At 47.6% G+C, this 18,211-nt stretch overlaps 1 protein-coding gene across 1 annotated transcript in view; it reads right to left on the bottom strand.

Moving 5' to 3' along the window:
- Nucleotides 1–112: 112 nt before the first annotated feature.
- Antxr1 (ANTXR cell adhesion molecule 1) overlaps nt 113–18,211 on the bottom strand; it is a 185,763-nt gene continuing 167,664 nt past the window's right edge. The window contains exon 18 of the mRNA XM_038320077.1: nt 113–3,588. Within this exon, the coding sequence (XP_038176005.1) occupies nt 3,328–3,588 (261 nt within the window). The 3' untranslated portion in view covers nt 113–3,327. The remainder of the gene's footprint in view (nt 3,589–18,211) is intronic.

Raw genomic sequence — 18,211 nt, 5'->3', positions numbered from 1 at the left:
CAGCAGAGCCCTCTCACCAGCCCGCTAGCTATTTCCTTATGACCCCCTTGGTAAGTACTTGAAAAAAAAAAACCGTGTACTTTATTTTAATGACAAGCACACAAATAAAAAGTAAAAGAACTTGTTTTAGGTATTTATTATTATTCTCTTAAAAAAGCAACTTCCAGGGTATACCATTGTACAGGTTCAGCCTAGTCTCCTACAGCACGGTACAGTGATGCTAGGTCTTTCATAACAACCACTCGGAGGTGCTGAACATCCATAACTAAATTATCATAGAAAAAGAGAAGAGTCTAATGTTATGTGCATCCAGAAATCATATTCTAATGCTTTTAAGTCGGTTCTCCAAGCATAATAATGCAGCCAGACTCAGATAGCTAAGACGACAGCTGACCAGAATGTTCCCTTCCCTTCCTCCTGGTGAGTACCAACAGGCTTGCTAGGGTTTGCAAACAAATTCCACCCTTTACACAGCATGAATTCCTTCTGCTGCTGAACTGTTGGTCAGTATCTTACACTCATCCTTTGATGGACTTCCCACCACCACGTTGTGTGCAGGCGGCAAGTGAAGATCGTGTCTGCTCCTTCTAAGGGTCCTAGTGAGACCCCCCCTCCCTGGCTGAGAGCCAAGATGCTCCCTTGGTGTACGGGTAGCTTTGTCCCCAGTGCTGGAGAAAGACAGCTCTTCTGTCTCGCATGCGCCAAGCTCCAGGCAGGACCCTGCTTGTGAGCGAGCTGTCAGAGGAGGGACTGACTGCAGTTCTCAGCAAGGCTGTCATTGATGTTGTGTAAACGAGGGTGTCGTCGGTTCCGTAACTATTGGTACATTAAAGCGGTATGGTCGTGGGAAATCAACAAGCACAGCTTGGAGAGTAACCTGCCGTGAAACATCACTGGCTTTAATAATTTACTACAACTGTTCTTTTATTCACACCTATAGGACGTGCTTCCATCTGTCACGTGGAATATGAATATATACAACAAAATTTGGCTTTTATATAAAAAAACTCCATAAGGACAATAACAAGGGGTCAAACAAATAACACACACGGTTTCCTAATTAGAACCACCATCTCCTGTTGCTTACAGGGAATGACACAAAACCGATGGACTTTGTAAACCAGGTAGACTTTCCTGCCCAGAGTAGCCTACTATGAAAGGTAGTAACCTTGTCCAGTTTCTAGAAACTTCTAAGCATAATTCTGAATGACCAAGGAAGACATACCGAGTCAATTCTAAGGTCAAACCTTGCAAATTCTTCTCAGAATCACCATGTACCAACATTCCTTACTCCTCAGACACTTTACTATGGCCTCTTGGGAAACTGTACAGGGCACAGGGTGGCCTGCTCTTGGGAGCCTGCTGCCTTCCCTGGAGCCCACTTTTGTTGAACAGCAACGCCAGCATCTTGGTTCAGACTTTCTTATGGCCACACAAATGTGCAGTCGTGGTGTGGGGGGCCCGTTTTGTACTGCCAGCAGTCAAAACAGTAGCCAAGGGGGAGGGGGCTCATTGTCCGCATGCTGTGAGCCTGGGGAGCCCATTCTCCTGGGAATGGGTGTCTGGGGCCCAGCAATGCCACCACCCTTGTTTAATGAGGGACTTGCACTAAAGAAGCTTTGTTCAGTAAGAGTAAGGGAGGTCGCGTCCTTAAGTCCTGAAAAGCAGGTTATGGCGAGGTCTGGGGTACAAAAGTGTCACTTTGGTGTTGGCACCGTGGATGGGCCATCATGGGTCATGGACTTAGGCACCCCTAGGTCAATTCTCCCCAGACAATACCTTTCATGCCGGTAGCTCCCCCATTCTCCTCTGCTTCTCTAAGGTGGGGATTGCAAATAGTGTTTATCTCTGTCAATTCTCAGTGATGACTGACAGGCCATTAGAGCTGCGGTTTGAAGTATTGTGGCAAAATATCATTGGGCTAAACTGCGAAGTAGTCCTGAGGCTAATTAGAAATGTCAGCCTGGGGAACAAGAATTGGCGCCTACGGAACTCACCATATCTGATGCCTCTGCTCTAAATAAGCAGAAGGAAGGAGGCTAACTTGTTCTTAAGGGGTCTTTGTGGACCACAGCCCAAAGCACAGAAGCTTCAATTTCTTGTTCCAGCTAAGAGTTTATAGTTTTGGGAGCCTGAGATGGGAATTTCAGGACCTATGGAAAACGGAGGGTAAGAGCATGATTTTGGAGGGGCTGCACACTGCCTTTGACAACGACCTCTGTTTTCATGGTTGGGTAACAATGCCCAGGATTTATGTGAGGCTAAACGTCTCACTGATCAGGCGGCAGATGTGGAGAAATGGGGTGGCAGTATCAGGCAGGGCTTTTCTGTGTTACACACAGGGTGTATTTCAACAACTGCTAATATTTGTGAGTAGATTGAAGGGCCAAGGAGAAACACACAATGGCCTGTTTCCGAGTGAATCAACGGGGAATAGCTTTCTTATCAGACCAGGATTACTGTCTCTCAGCTGGACTTCCAAATCTCTGGTGTCCTGAAGACGGAGGACGTTGTGACCTCATGTGGAAGGTGCCATGTGATCACCTCTGACCTATGCCAAAGCCAAACCTCTATGTGTAAGGCGAATATTAGCAGGCTGCCTCTGACGATGACAAGGCTTGGTGGTTTAGGGACTGTGCTTGGCTAAAGCCACCTCTAGATGTACCAGGTGGATGCTCCCATCAAGGCTTGCTCATCGGTGCTAAGGACTGGCTCCATTAACGTCTCAGCGTGGCAACACCTTTTCCACCGCCAAGACTGCTTCTCTCCTCACCGGGAACCTGGGGGGGGGGGTGGGGAAGGAGAATAGAGCGTGTGTTCTTATACAAGACATCCTGCAGATCCCCCGTAAATACCTGCTTGATGCACCCTGGGGACACCACACCTTTTCAGAGTTGCTGGCCAGTGCCCAGGGGTAAAGATGGCCTGGTTCCCAGTCCAAGGGTCAAGAGTCAAGTCATGGAGGAAGGTGGCATTCAGAATCTCAACCAGGTTATTTCTTATCCAATGCTGCATTCCGTTCTCAGAAATGACTTTCTTCCTTGTCTCCATGGGACATGATCTGGTTGAGAGCATCTTGGCAGTGCAGCCATCTCTGGAACCTTCTTCTAGAGGTGAGGGGTCACAGGCTAGAAATGTGACTGCAATTGTCTCATTGTTTGTCTTCAGGCAGTTCAAAATTTCCATTTTGTTCTGCCCATCACGACTTGCTTTGAAATCGTGCCAGGTCAGTCACCGCTCACCACCTTGGGCTGGGAAGATCTTTCTAACAGTAGAGGAACCTCCTCCCGGAGTTTCTCAGGCAGCCCAGAGCACAGACTTTGGGTTCTAGACAGAAGGTCTTGGAGGAGGTCGGGAGGGGGGTGGTGCCCTGTTAGGGGGCGGGGCCTGAGGAGGAGGGGGGAGGATGGAAGGTGGGGAGGGGATGGGAGGAGTGGGGGCACTAGGGGCTGGGGGAGGGCAGTGGGGAGCAGGGGGTGGGGGCGTGTAGATAGGAGCAGGAGGTGGGGAGCTGGGGTGGTAGGCGTTGTTGAGGGGATACTTGGCGGCCTGAGTGTTCTTCACTCTGGTAAAGTTGATGCAGCGCCCCTGGAAGAGAATCAGAGGAGGACCATGAATGGATGCTGAGCACGGTGGACCGCCGCCATGCTGCCGCTGACCTGGCCACCTGATAATACATTAGCCACTGGTCTCTTTGAATCCTTTCCCTTCCTGATCCGGCTGGGTATCAGACTGCTCCAATCCCTTTCCCTTACGGTCTCTCACCTTGGGTGGGGAGAGAGGGAAGATGGCTGACACTAGCTGGACCATAATGTTATGGAGGGTGTCACATTTACTTTTAGCCTTGCCAGTAGGGTTCCTGGCATTCCCTTCCCTGGAAAGAAGTTAAGGTTGAGAAACAAGAACCTTTCCCTAGCCCTTCACACCAGAATGCTTTTTTTTGAGGGTGTGTGTGTCTGGTCACAGGACTCTTTCTAGACCTGTCCTTGTAAGAAATTCAGCAAAGACATTTCATTGCTGAGTGTGTATGTCTCCTAAACTCGGCTTCTTTTTCATGTGTGGCTTCCTAGGGACTTAACAGGACAATGCTGAGAGACCCCTGTCCTTCCCCCAGACTCTGGAGAGCACAGAGCCTGGAGCAGCTCATCTTCGGCTGTGACCTCTGTCTTCTTTCTCCAGGCACCGGGCCCCACACTTGCGCCATGGCAGGGTCTCTTTTGCACGTTACCAGCTGTGCAAACTCCCTTAGCTTTCTGATGAGCTCCTCCCACACTGCCAACCAGGCCAGGACGGCCACCCTGTGTTCCTGGCCTCTCTTGGCTTCCCAGGCCCATGGGGCATGTGTAGCTGTCACAGAATCATCTTCCCTTCAAAGAAGGCCTTGGGAGGTCACTTCTGAGTGTGCCCTTCTGCTTCTCCTCCTGTTTATTTATTCACTGCTGGTACAGGGCACTACCTAAAGGTCTCCCCACACCGACACATAGCCTGTAATTCTAGCCTCGGTGGAGGCATGTCTAGAGAGCCCCCAGCTCCCCACATTAGATCCTAGGAAGGCCAGAAGGGGAATTCAGGGGGCAGGCTGTAGAATTTAAGGAACAAGTGTGTGTGTGTGTGTGTGTGTGTGTGTGTGTGTGTGTGTGTGAGAGAGAGAGAGAGAGAGAGAGAGAGAGAGAGAGAGAGAGAGAGAGAGAGAGAGCATGCATCCTGAGACCTGGCCTGTGATGGATCAGGAAGCTGCAAGCTTGTGGGGGTATGGGAGATGAGACCCTTTCCTTTCCTGTGTGCCCCCATCCTTCACGTGAGACGTCCATCTTCCCAGGAAACTCTGGCCCCCGCTCTTTATTTGCTTTCTTGGGTATTTTTCTAGTTACTGTCCTTAGCCACATCGTAGCCTGCACACTGCAGCTGTTTTATCTGTAACTGCTTAGCCTCTCGTGACAAGAGGAGATACTCTGCTTTTCTACAAGAAACCTCCCAGGATGCTTTGCGTGGAAGGTCTGGAGAGTCACAGTCAGAACGGAGTTGTCTGAAGTCACATGGGAAAAGCAGAGGCTTTGGAAGCATTAGCAATGGTCTGGGAATTCCTTTCCAAGACATCACGCTAGCCAGAGTGTCTGGCTCAGAAAGGGCCGGACCTGACCGGACTCTATCTGTTTAGGAATTACGACGTCCCACACAGGTGCCGGCACCCAAGTCCTTGGTGTGGGTCTATCACAAGGTGAAGCCAGATCCAAGCTTTCCTGGGTCTCCACTAACTCCAGCAACCACCTGGTGTCTTCTCACTTCCCCTCCCAGAGCACCCAGCTCTGGCCAGCTTCAAGGGTGAACATGGCAACTGTTGTCTCTACTAGCTAGGCCACTCTCTCTCAGAGTTGAGTGAAGCTGAGCCCTGTTACAGTTTTCTAACGACATTGTATAGGGCTCTTTCCCTCAAGTGCTATGACTGTCTGCCATAGAGTCCCACAGTGATCTCCGGAGCCACCTTCCCTGTCTTCCTTTCTAAACACCTAATGTGTACTAATAGCTTCAGGAACTGCGGTCCCTTTGAAGATGGAGATTCTGGGCTACTGGAGCTTAGGAGAGGACCCCTCTGCCTTTGGATTGTATTGTTGTCTCTAGGCCAATTAGTCCAGAAGGCCACGTGCTCACTGCGTAGATGAGCACACAGCTTTCCCCAGAGGTTCTCTCTGCAGGCTCGGGAGCTCCTGGCCCTCCACCAATGTCTGCTCAGAGCCCATGCTGGGAGTCCAAATCCGTGATGTGGACTGGGGCTCTGGAGAACTGGGGCTGCTTACAGGCACCCTGGGAGTCCTTCAGTCACTCTCAGGAAAGGGTCTAGAACACAGTGTGGTGTATCACACTTGGGAAACAGCCGAATTTAGTGCTGCCCTCTGCTGACGGGGAAACAGATGTCGGAGGCAGACTTGGCCTCCCCTGTGGTAGATATGCAGCTGGATGTAGGTCTGACTCCAGGTTCAGGGCTGAGCTGCACGCCACACAAGGCTTCTATGATAAAATTAGTAAACAGGGAGTAAGTAAAACGCAGGCAGGGATGGAAGAAGCCTCAGTGGCCCCTCCTGCCTTCCTGTTGCTACATAGCTGCTGTCACTTACCGCTTGCAAGACCTCCCACAGTGCTTTGCACAGGCAGCTGATGGTCGATAAATTTGTATTTATCTTACTGAGAAAAGGTGCAGACTCATCACCAGCGTACCCTGGAGCACTTTACAGTAAGACCGGCTCTTCAAAGAGCGGCCTGGCTCCCGAGAGTTCTAAAAACCTGGGCCAGAGGCGCGGGCACAAACATGAGCTACTCGGAGCATAATTGGCCTAAAGATTAGTTCGCAGGGCATTTTCTTTCCCTTCTCGCTCTTAGTTTTCGCTTGTGAGGGGATAATAGAAACACCAGATGTCGTTAGTGTTGTACTCGCCAGCAGATCTCCAGTGTTTGCTTAAAAGGTTGCTATGGCGACCAGAGCTTTCTCTCATGATACTGGCCCTTTGCAACTCAGTTTAATTCTCTGCAGCACTGTTTCTGGGTGGCTTGAGTCATATCCAAGGCTGGCTTTGACCTTAGTTTACCTTGCCTTCTTTATTAATAAAATAAGAATGCCATTTTTTTTAACGCACCAGTAGCACACGCTCTAATAGAATTTTTAGTTACAGATGTTTAGCCTGCATATATGTCTGTGTACCGTGTGTGTACCTGGAGATTGGAAGTTGTTAGGTCCCCTAGAACTGGAGTCACAGAGGGTTGTGAGCTACCACATGAGTCCTAGGAATTGAACTTGGTTGCTCCTCTGTAAGAGCAAGCAGTGCTCTTAACCACTGAGCCACCTCTCCAGCCCCTTTGGTAGAATTTTAAGAAGACCTGGGGATATAACTGAATGGTAGGGCATTTGCCTAGCACCCATGAGGCTCAATCCTCAGTACCATACGAACAAAAAAAATCCAAGAGGAAAATGTGACAATCTCTTGTAATACATGGGAGGGGTATCAGAAATATCCCCCCCGCCACGCACATCGTCTATGAAGCATCCATGAGCACTTCAAAATCCTATGAGTGAGGCATCATTATCTCCATGTGGAGAAACGAAAGGGAGAGCTCAGGCCTATTTAAATAATTTGTTCAAAACCCCACAGGCAGCAACAGGTGGGGTGGGAATAAAGCCTAGTTCTGCATGGCTCAGGAATGCATTCTTTTTACTATTATCCTGGCTACGAATAATAAGTGCAAAAAGATCCCCGAAGGACCAATGGCCAGCTTTACACAGTGTAGCACTTGGCCACAGTCCGTGAACTCGCCACACAGATGTGAGAGGTTGTTCCAGAACGTAAGTCTGTCTGCTCAGTTCACTCTCTAATGCAAAGTTCTTCACAGCCTCCAATGCCATGGGGTTCCGTGACGCTGGCTTCACTCTACCTGCAGGACGTCCAGCCTGTCTTGCCTCAGCCCTGTGGACACCTTTCCGTGGCATGGACAGTACTCACTACTGGTTTCATATGTCTCCCAGGCAGCCCAGGGTCTCCCCTTGAAGCCAGAGCTCCTAATAAAATCTCGAGGTCCAAGTAGTCACTTGATAAATAATCCTTACATAGTGTGGGTCTCTGAGCAGGAGATTCTTAAGGCTCATCTAGTCCTCATAAGCTTGCTTTTTAGAAGTCCAGGCTATGATGACAGGGCTATCTAGATATCCTTAAGTTATCTTGCCATGGGTTCTTCCCTGTTCTTGAGGAGACATAATAAGGATCCTATGTGCTCCCTTTGGTCTCTCTCCACATTTCTTGCTGGATTTCTTGTAGCTCAGGCTAGCCTTGATCTTGCTATATTGCCAAGAATAACTCTGTTTCTATTCTGAACTGTAGCCCACACAAGCAGGTACAGCCACACTTAGTTTTTGTGTCATGCTGGGGATGGAACCGAGGCTTAATTATTTTTTTAAAAGGCAAATGTCCTCCTAACAAATCCCTTTGCCTAATTATGGTGTGGTTGGGATGCAGGGTCCTGATGACCACATTCAAGGTTTCCCTTGAACTGTAGAGGGTATGGAGACAGGGAACTGGGAGTATGGGACTGTGGTCTGTCGGGGTCTTTGCTTTGTCCCTAACACACTCTTCCTGTGAGACCTACGGAACGTCACCCTCTTGGAGGCCCTCTCTTCCTTGGTCTTCTGTACTGGCTAGATGTGTCCAAGGGCCCTTAGCCCTGAGCTCTATGATTTCATCAGATCTGGGTGACTGCAGAATCCTCCGCCTGCAGTTTAATTGGATTCTTTCGGGCAGCCAGTTTGCACATCTTTTCGTGTTGCTTAGCTTGGCTAGCTCCGATCCTGCCTTTGTACTGCATATCTTCCAGCTGTTTGTTAGATTTTTGAAATATTAGGAAATTGGAGATTTCAGCATAGGAGCCTTCACCTTCCACGCTTAGGCAACTCTTTTGAGGATTCAAGCTGGCCCCTGAGTTCTGAGTTTGAGCTGTGGGATGCTGAGGAGATGGGAGAAGAGCTTTGGGGTGAGTGTGTTTGAGAAATGTGCCAGGGGTGAGCTCATGTATGCTGAGTGTTAGGAAACATCTGGCTATCAGGCACGCTCAGCAGAGATGGAGCTGGCCTTCGGAGATGGTTTAAAATATGCCATGGCTCCCACAAACTAAACCAAATAGTTTCCTACGAACAGAGGTCATTCAAGGAAATTGGATTTCACAGAGAGGATACTAAAGCAATCTTGGAAAAAGTGCAATGTGCAAGCCAAGTTTCTTCTACAAATACCTGTTCTCTGATCTACTTCTCACAGAGGGCAGCAGGTTTCCACAAGTGACAAAAGAATTAGCCTTCCAAAGTTTGTTTGGAGATGGCTGTTTGGGATGGGGGTTGGGGAAAATCAATCTTGTAAAGAAACTCTGGTTCTCAGAGTAGAAAGAAAATCTCAGAGCCATGGGCTCACTGATGTCCATTGATGAAACTATTGAAGTTGGCGCTTTGGGGATACCTTAGGAGAGACGACACCAAAGCAACATCTCCCCACGGACACCTCTCTCCATGCTCTGAGTCACTGCATCCCTTCCCAAGTGGTTGTATCGTCTATCAATCACAGGGGGCTTCAGACAGTTCTGAGAAAGCACCAAGAGCTTGCCCTCATGAGGGTACATAGTCCAGAGGTTGAAACAGAGCCAATGATTCACAAACAAATGGATCCTAGCAGGCATGTCTGTGCTCTATCATTGACTGGGCCAGAGGTAGGCACCTGATCTGGGTTGGATCAGGAAGATTCTCTCTCCTGGGAGTCAGAGCATCCAAGGAGTAAAATGCGGGTGGGTAGAACCAACCCTGAGATGAGAAGGAATGGAGGTGAGAATTGGGATGGGCGGGGTACCATCTTCTGTGTGACAGAGAGAAGCAGAGAGGACATTTAAAACCCCCCGACTCTTGCTGTTCTCTCTACTGCACATCTAAAACTGGGGTCAGGTAGTAGACAGGTCTCCCAGCCTTTCCCATGATATCCTGGTTTTCATGTAAATCTCCATATATAAATATGCACACACATGCATGCACACACATTTGTAGAAGCATATAAAATGTGCATATAATAAGTGTACACACACATTCAGTTTTCTTCCTGTCTGAACCATTCAGTGTCTCCCACCTACAGGATATCCAAGCTCTTAGCATGAGCTGGGGTGGGCTCCTCCGAATCTCTCTGGCTGATTTTCTTTTCTGTCTTTGAACCCTATACTTCAATGCTGGTCCGTCATTTTAAAAGAAGACACCATGCTCTGGCTTTACTCGTGACAACATTCACATCACAGGTCCAGTTCCATGACAGAGATAAACAGTGCAGGTATTGCGTGAGCCCTGAACCCGAGAAAGTGTGCTGTCAGGATGAAGCGGACATCCAGCTCCACGTTCCCCCCTCCCCGCAGCTCGGCTCGTCTGGAATGCATTTCCTTTCCTAGCCTGCTTTTTATGTGCTGTCCGGGAAAAGGATCCAAGGTCAACTCTCTTGGTTATTTGATTCATTCTGCTGACACACAGGCTGGCACGCTCCCTGTAATCAGCCCTTTTGATGCCAAAACTAAGGGCAAGATGAAAGCCCGAGGAAGATGTTTGGCAACACGAGGAAGCTAGAAAAATGAAGATGGCATACCTTTACCAAGACACATATGATTTGTCAGTAATTACTACCGAGGTATGATTTATTTCATACAAATCCCCCTTTCATCTGATCACAGAGTTCTGTGTTCTATATTTATGAAAACTTGGAAAATACATGAAGGAAAGAAGAAAAAGGGGACGAGAGAAGGAACACAGGTAACAGGATTCAGAATCATCTCCGTGGTTTTCCACCTTAGAAAGCACAAACACCCGTGGGCGGCATGTGTTTAGGATAGTCAAATTAGGCTGGGTAAAAAAGTACATAACACTCCCTTCTTGTATTCTGTCTCTTGCACCCAGGACCTTGGGCATGCTTGGCAGGGTCTCCGCCACTGAACCAGGTGCCCAGCCCTTCACTTCCTTGCTATTACTCGTTCTATAATTGCATAGATGTCTATCACTCACCTTAACCATATCTGCCCCCCGACTCCCTTCCCCTACCTCCCCTGACCATTCCCTAGGGTCTCTCCTTTCTTGCTTCAGGTGCCCCCCTCCTCCACTGAGTGCAATTAGTGCTCCCCACATGCACGTGGCTGTGGGGTGTCCACTGATGCATGGGGAACACGCCTGAGGTCCCCCCTGAGAAGGACTGAGTCTCGCTTTCTCCAAAGCCAACAGCTCCTCAGCTGTGGTGTGGTCCCGGAGGCACCCCACCCCTCCTGCCTCATGCTGGGATTTCTTACTCAGCTTGCACAGGTCCTGTGCTTCTCTGATGTTTCAACCTTCTCTCACACAGAAGCAACAGTGCAGCTATTAAACTCATTGTGAGTCAGTAGGAACCCAACGATCTCTGCTGCAAAAGAGACTGTGGTAAATGATAGATGTGTTTTCATTTACCCACCAGTCAGGAAAGGCACAGTGAGTTAGCTAACGCACATTCGAACAGCTTTTGATACTACTGCCAATCTTTCATCTGGGAAAATGGATAATAAATGATGCTTTCAACTACGGTTTTAAGAGGGGACGGCTTTCAATGTAATGATCAGAGGCAACACAATCTCTTCTTCGGTAGTTGTTTCATATGTGCGAGGTTATGTTTTACATCCACACCCTAGTGACTAGCCTGCTCACAAGCTCTGCTCACTTCTCTACTGGGCTGTTCCTTTAAATTTTTTTTAAATGGCTCTGAGTCCAGTTCATGTTGCCCACGTCTGCACAGGTGTGTGGTCATCTACTGGAGCCTGGTCAGCCCAGCGGGGTTCAAGAGAACAACTCCCTCTCCAAGGCACATCGACACCAGCATGGCCAAGCTGGGGGTGTAGGCTATGTGGCCCTCTCCACCTGCACTAGAACCCTGCCTGGCCTGGTCATATGCAGGCAACCACAGTGGCTGTGAGTTTATGAAAAGTATCTTTTAAGTTCTAGTTTTCTGAGTCTAAGAATGTAAAAATAAAGTTTTTTATATACAGCAAGATAATCATATTTATAAGTATTTTAGTCACATTAAATATTTTTCTATTCAATTGATGCTTTAAAAAGAAATATTTAAGCCTGGTGTATACTGGCACATGTCTTTAATCCCAGCACTTGGGAGGCAGAGGCAGGAGGATCTCTGTGAGTTTGAGGTTAACCTGGTCTACAGAGTGAGTTCCAGGACAGCCAGAACTATACAATGAGATCCTATCTTGAAACAAACAAACAAACAAACAAGTAATATTTAAAAATTTTATCAAGTATTTTTGAGGACTCAATTTAATATTTTATTTTGGTCTACTAACACAATAAATTTTAAAATTTTTCTAATGAAAATTATCTGAGTATTTTGAAGTAAACTAAAAGTTCTAGAATCATATCACTAACCTTTGATTTTGTGTGTGTATGTGTATGTGTGTTTTTTTTTTGCTATGCTCAAGGCTTTTATTTTAAAAAGTACAGAATGAAATTCTTGATTTTATTTTATTTTGTAGTGCTTCCATTTGTGACTGAAGTGAAGGAGGAAATATTAACAATGGCTCTCCATGAAGTCATAAGTTCAGGGTGAAACTCACTTCAAAATCATTTCAGAAAAAATAAATATATAAGTAAGCATCCATAAAAACTGCCACAATACATATGTAAGCATCAAGTACACTAGCTATAATAAAAATCAGCTTTAATGATGATTTTGCTGTTTCCACACAAAAAGCTCTGTATTTGAGGTATCACCGTAAGACATGCCAATATGGCACATGCGTGTATCAACCTAATAGTCCTGACCAGCACAGAAACTCCCTGCTAGACTTGCTAGTAAGCTAAGTGATTCTCTTTAAAAAGGGGATATTTTAATTGTTATAAAAACATGGGAGGCATGTGCTAAGAACATGCATTTCATAAAACATTGACACTTGTTACAAATACTTTCATCATTTTCTTATAGATTCCATTCATTTAAAAACATAAGATCAGTAAAGCAGTTTTATCTTCAATGATATTTACTCAAAAAACCTAAAAGACTCCGTATCTGTGTTGAGACCCCCTTTTGTTACTCTTAATATAATGTGGTCGCACACGGATCAGTCAACGATGCTCACATTTCCAAAGAACTTCCGCAGAGCCTTTTTCCAGGTCTGCTGATTGTTTTCTTTCCGCTAACTTGTTCTTACACTAACTGGCTCTGTGCGTCTGTTTTCTGCGGGTTAATCTCAGTTTCTTCTCTGAGTTTTAAGCCGCGTGTGTCTACTTTTTTCTCAGTCAGCAGTGGAGGGCTTCGGGGCTCTGATATTTGGAAACCCCAAAGGTTTCCCTGTGGTGCTCTGTTGTGACTACTTCCTAGATGCCTGCGATCTGCAGCTTTGGCTTTCTTCTAGGTCCAAAGGTAATTTGTGAGTGTTTGGAAACTTGTAAGTGCTTTCTACAAAGTAGAATTTAATCCATCATTACTAAATTTCAGCATGTGTATGCATGTGCGTGAGTGTGTGTGTGTGAGTGTGTGTTATGATGGGAAAATATGATCTATAAAAATTATATTTTTCAGATTTTCTTGTGTGGCTTATGCTATAGTCAATTTTAATAGATTAAAAAAGTAATGTGTAGTCTCTACTTGAGCTGTGCTGGCAAATGGCTCTCCCCTATGAGAGCCTCTCCCCTTCAGCTTGATCTTTGTGGCCCAAGGGTGGTGAGGGCACAGTAACTTTCTCCCCTAATATTTTATACAATTATACTTGTTCAAACTTGACTTTGTTGTTCCAATCTCTGGGCCTACCAAGAGCAGCAGGGAGGGACCCCTCTCAGAGCCAACTGGGCAGAGAATTCCTTTTGCTCTCTGTGGTGCCCGTTTGTCTGAAAAGACGCTGCCCTGAGTTTTCCCTTCCTATATCCTGCCACCCCCGCAGGGCCCGATGTCACCTGCACCTCTGTCCCTCAGATTCTAATGGCCTTAGCAGACCTGAATGATATAAATGCCATAGAAGAGGTGTGCTAGTCTTGAATGTGATTTCAAGGGCCTGGAAGTTTCTTTTCCTGGTTTCAGCACCCTGGCTTTAGTCCTGGGCTGTTCCACTGCAGAGAGCCTCATGAGACACACTGAGACACAGACAGGTGAAGGAAAACACCCTGAGAGCTTCCTAGGACAGGTAGCCCTGGGAACTTCAGCCTCCCAGCTTCATAAGAAATCTCAGGTCATAACTATTTAATCTTGGACCTGCTCAAACCAGAGAACTAGAGGAAAAAATTGTAAGCTTTAGTTAAATTAGCACATTTTAGAATAATTTGTCATGGAGCAGTACTGAAGGGAAGCCACCCATTTTTGCCTGGCAGGTGCAGGCACAGATGCAGGAAGGTGGAGTCGGTGCTATCATCGGCTTCTCCTTTCCTTTGGAGTCTGAACTCAACACTTCTCAGGGTACCATGGCCTGACTGGGTAGAGGACATTACAGCTCTGACTCCCGGGAGGACGGTAAGATTGTCAACGAAAGATGTAACCTTGGTGGTAACCAGAAGAGGTAACTCCAATGGTAACCAGAAAATACAGTCCCAACAGTGTCAGGAAATACAGCTCCACTGGTAACCAGGAGACACAACCCCGTGGTAATCAAGAAATACAACCCTTGCAGTAAACAGGGCATGCAGACTTGACTCAACAGAAGACGCAGGATTGACAATAACCAGAAAGTGTGACCCTGACAGCAACAGAAGATACAATGTTGACAATAACCAGAGGTGTGACCCTGACAGCAACAAAGAACGCAACATTGACAATGACCAGAAAGTGTGACCCTGACAGCAATAGAAGACACAACGTTGACAATGACCAGAGGTGTGACCCTGACAGCAACAGAAGACACTGCATTGATAGTATCCAGAAGACGCAAGCCCAAGGATTAACAGAGGATAGAATCCTGACCATAACTGGAAGCTCCAACCCTGCTAATAATCATGTGAAATTCTTCTTGTTCCCTTGATGCCACCTTGCAGTGCACATTTGGACACCGAGGCTGCTGTGGCACAGAGAGCACTGTCCCCAGAGGGGCCTGGGTTGACATCTGCCCATGCAAGTTCATGCCTCTACCCTGGACCTGCGCCACTCAACCCCTTCCTCCCATATCTCCTGCAGCAGCTCAGGGTCAGGCTCCTCCAGTCCTGGAATCATGCGAAGTTCATGTGCTTGAAGTGCCAATTCGACTGAAGTGCACCTTTTTAAAAAATTAATTTATTTCACACCCTGACTGCAGTCTCCCGTCCCTTCTCCCCCCTCCCCTCGAACCCCCAATCTACCTCTTCTCCATATCCACCCAGAAAGGGGCAGGCCTTTTATGGGCATCAGCAAAGCATAGCAGATCAAGCTGCCGTAAGATGGAGCTCTGCCCTCCACCCCCATATTCAGGATGGGCAAGGCAATCCAGATAGAGGAATAGGTTCCCAACCAACCAAAGCACTAGGGACGGCCCCTACTCCCGTTGCCAGGAGTCTCACACAGAGCTCAAACTCTACAACTGTCACATGTATGCAGAGGGCCTAGGTCAATCCCATGCAGGCTCCCTGGTTGTTGGTTCAGATTCTGGGAGTTCCCATGAGCCAGGCCATGTACCTTTTTACGTATTTATTTACTTGAGAACTAGCCCAGAACTCAACTTGTAGGCTAGGCTGGCTGACTAGTGAGGCCCTACACCCCTAGCCCTGAAACTTCAAGTGTGCACCAGCATGTCTGATTAAAAAAATTCTTTATGTACCTAGATGTTTTACTTCCATGCTTCTACGTGCACCACTTGTGGGACTGGCTGCAGAAGAGGACACTGGGGCTCCTGGAACTGGAGACACAGGCAGTTGTCAGCCACGCATGTGGGTTTTGGGATTTGAATCCAGGTCCATTGGAAGAACAACCAGTGCTCTTAACTAATGAGCCCTCTCTCCAGCCTCTCAGACTTTTTCTGGGAACTGAACTCAAGTCTTCATGCATGCAAGGCAAATGCTCTATTGACTGAGATATCTCTCCAGCCCTGTTTATAGATCTTGGTTCTGAAAAAGTGCGTGTATGTGTGTGTGCCATCAGATTGAGGAGATGAAGGGATTGTGATCAAGAGTATAAAGAGAGACCCTCTAAACAGGGATTAGATCTAAAATTTCAGACCTTTTGGGTAGGAAGATGAGGGCTCAGGCAGATTTGTGGGCAGTATTTTGGAGGAGGGTTGGGTTGGCAACATTTGCTGGAGAAAGGAACTTGTAATGAGTGGTGACCCAGCATGTTGCACCCTAAACACTGCTTAATTTTGTTCTTGTAAAACCTAGCGCTGGCATTGAACCAGCATCTCTTCATTGGAGACATGAAGTTCAATGTGCACTCCATGGGTCCTGCCAAGTCGCGCAGGGATTACTTTGCCAAAGAGCCTGGTTTTAATTGTCATTTGGATAGGTCTCAGCAATGCCATTGCTTTAATGCACTTTTCTACAATTTAAGGAAACACGTGGCACAGTGTACCACGTGGAGTCTGAGCCAGGATGAGTGGACTTTGCTCCATCTTCCTTCTATTGTTTTCTGTCCTTCCCTGTCAAACGTCTTGGCTATGTCTCCGTCTACCTCTATGGTCCAGTTGAGGGCCTCTAACTACTTAGACCCATCATTAGTGCAGTATTTCTATTTATTATTTTATTTATGTTGTGGTATTTGCCTAAAAATGCTGGTGGCAAAGATAAACTAAGATTCCTTAGCCAAGAGCATTATTTAGCTTGGAGAGCAAAATGTAAAATTATGAAATTGTGATTCGTTGGGCACATAGCTCGGATCTGTCCCCACTCTTATGTGCTCTCATGTCTGAAGGGAGGGCGTTTCTCCTCACTTCAGACCGAAGAAGGCATAGAAGAAGAAGACAGCCTCACTCGACAGCCTCACTGAAGAAGACGACCCAGACGCGTACGCCTCCTCAGGCCCCTCCTTCTCCGTCTCTTCTCCCTTCTCTTCTTCTACTCTTCTCCTCCACTTCCTATTCTTCCTCCTCTCTTCCTTCCTTCTCTTCTCCTCTTCCCACTTCTCAAAGGGTGAGCACTGCTATCTTTAGGATAGATTCTGTTCCTGAGGTATTTACAATCTTCCCCCAAAGCAGAGACAATTACTAATTAAAAAGGTAACACCTTTGCATTTGTGATTGCCACACTGCTGCCACTAATGGCTTAGGTATAGACTCCATGTTTGCTCCCCTCAGATTTGCATAATGAAGGACAAAATCCCCTTCATTTGGAGTCAGGTAGAGTTTCATGAGGTCACGAAGGTGGGACCCTCAGGGTGGATCAGTGCCCCGAGAAGCAGAGGCACCGGAAAGCCTATTCATTCTCCATGTGTGATACCGGGGAAAGACCATGTGAGCTCACAGCCTGCAGGAAGCCCTCACCAAAATCCAAGCATGTCAGCATCCTGGGTTTGGACTGCCAGCCTCCAGAAATGGGAAGAAATAAATGGGTATTGTATAAGCCACCCAGTTTACATTTTGTTATGGTGGACCGAGAAGATAGACAGGCACCATCAGTAGGTGTGTCCTGCCTAGGTTCTCAGCACTTCACACAGGGGCCATCGTCCAGTCCCACACAGGGACCAGTTATGAGACAGAAAGTTACAGTCTCACGGAACCCTCCACTCACTAAGTCCTGACACCACGGGGGACTGCTGCTGAGCACCCACGGTGCCCCCTGAGTGCTGGTGAACACTGCGAGTCTGACTCCACAGGCCTAAACATTGTGACAGGGTCTCGGGGTAAGCGAGTGACACGGAGGGGACAAGTCCAGGCCTGCCTGATTCTTCCTTCTCTTTCAGATTGGAGTGAAGGGACAGCACAGCCGCTCAGAGTCATCTACCCGAGGTTTTCTTTTGGTCCCAGTGCGCCTTAGCCCCCTCCCTCCTCTCTCCACGCCACTGCTCTCCCTTAAGAACATTAGCGCGCTCCAGATGCTTTCCCCGGGCACCTTCCACCCAAACCCGCCTGTCCCTCAAGCCTCTCCCCCACAATCCTCTGCACTTCCATCGTGACAAGTCTCTAAACTGGTCCACGAGATTGATGGCGGTGGTTTCTTCACAGGTTTAATCTTTCTGCGGACACAAAAGATTACAAGGACAGAGCTGGACAGCTGTCTACTGTTTCCTTTCCCTTCTTTAACAGTAGAGATTGAGTTGCACTGGGCACGTCGCCATGCTTCCCAGCTTGCCTTGTACAGGGTGGTTAGAGAGAGTAAATGACACCGAGAGACCTGACCTAGTGGGTGGGGAATGGGTGTGGCCTCCCTTACAACCATGAGGATGAAGGTGGACCGTGTGCATGACACAGACAACTTTGGGCTGTGTCTTCTTCCACTCCTGGGGTAAGGACCATCCTGAGGGCCTGGTGGAGTGGCAAGGCAGAAGTCCTCTGGGCCCCTGGCCACGTGGGGACACCATATGGACCATCTTGTTTGGATTTGTTATTTTGAGCTTTGGCTGGATGAGCTGATTTTCTATCAAATATTATATAATTCAAGAAAGACACTCCTAAAGAAAATGTTCTGTTACAAGGGAGAGGCCACAGAGCTGGGCATCTAGGGGCAATAGCAGTCTCTCACAGTGACATCCTGGGGTTAGGCAGAGCTTTGGGGGTGCTTCCTCATTCTGGCTAGGTAGCTGGC

This window comes from Arvicola amphibius, chromosome 2 (assembly GCF_903992535.2).
Source record: "Arvicola amphibius chromosome 2, mArvAmp1.2, whole genome shotgun sequence".
Taxonomy (NCBI): Eukaryota; Metazoa; Chordata; class Mammalia; order Rodentia; family Cricetidae; genus Arvicola; species Arvicola amphibius.
This window is presented reverse-complemented; position numbering and strand designations above follow the sequence as displayed.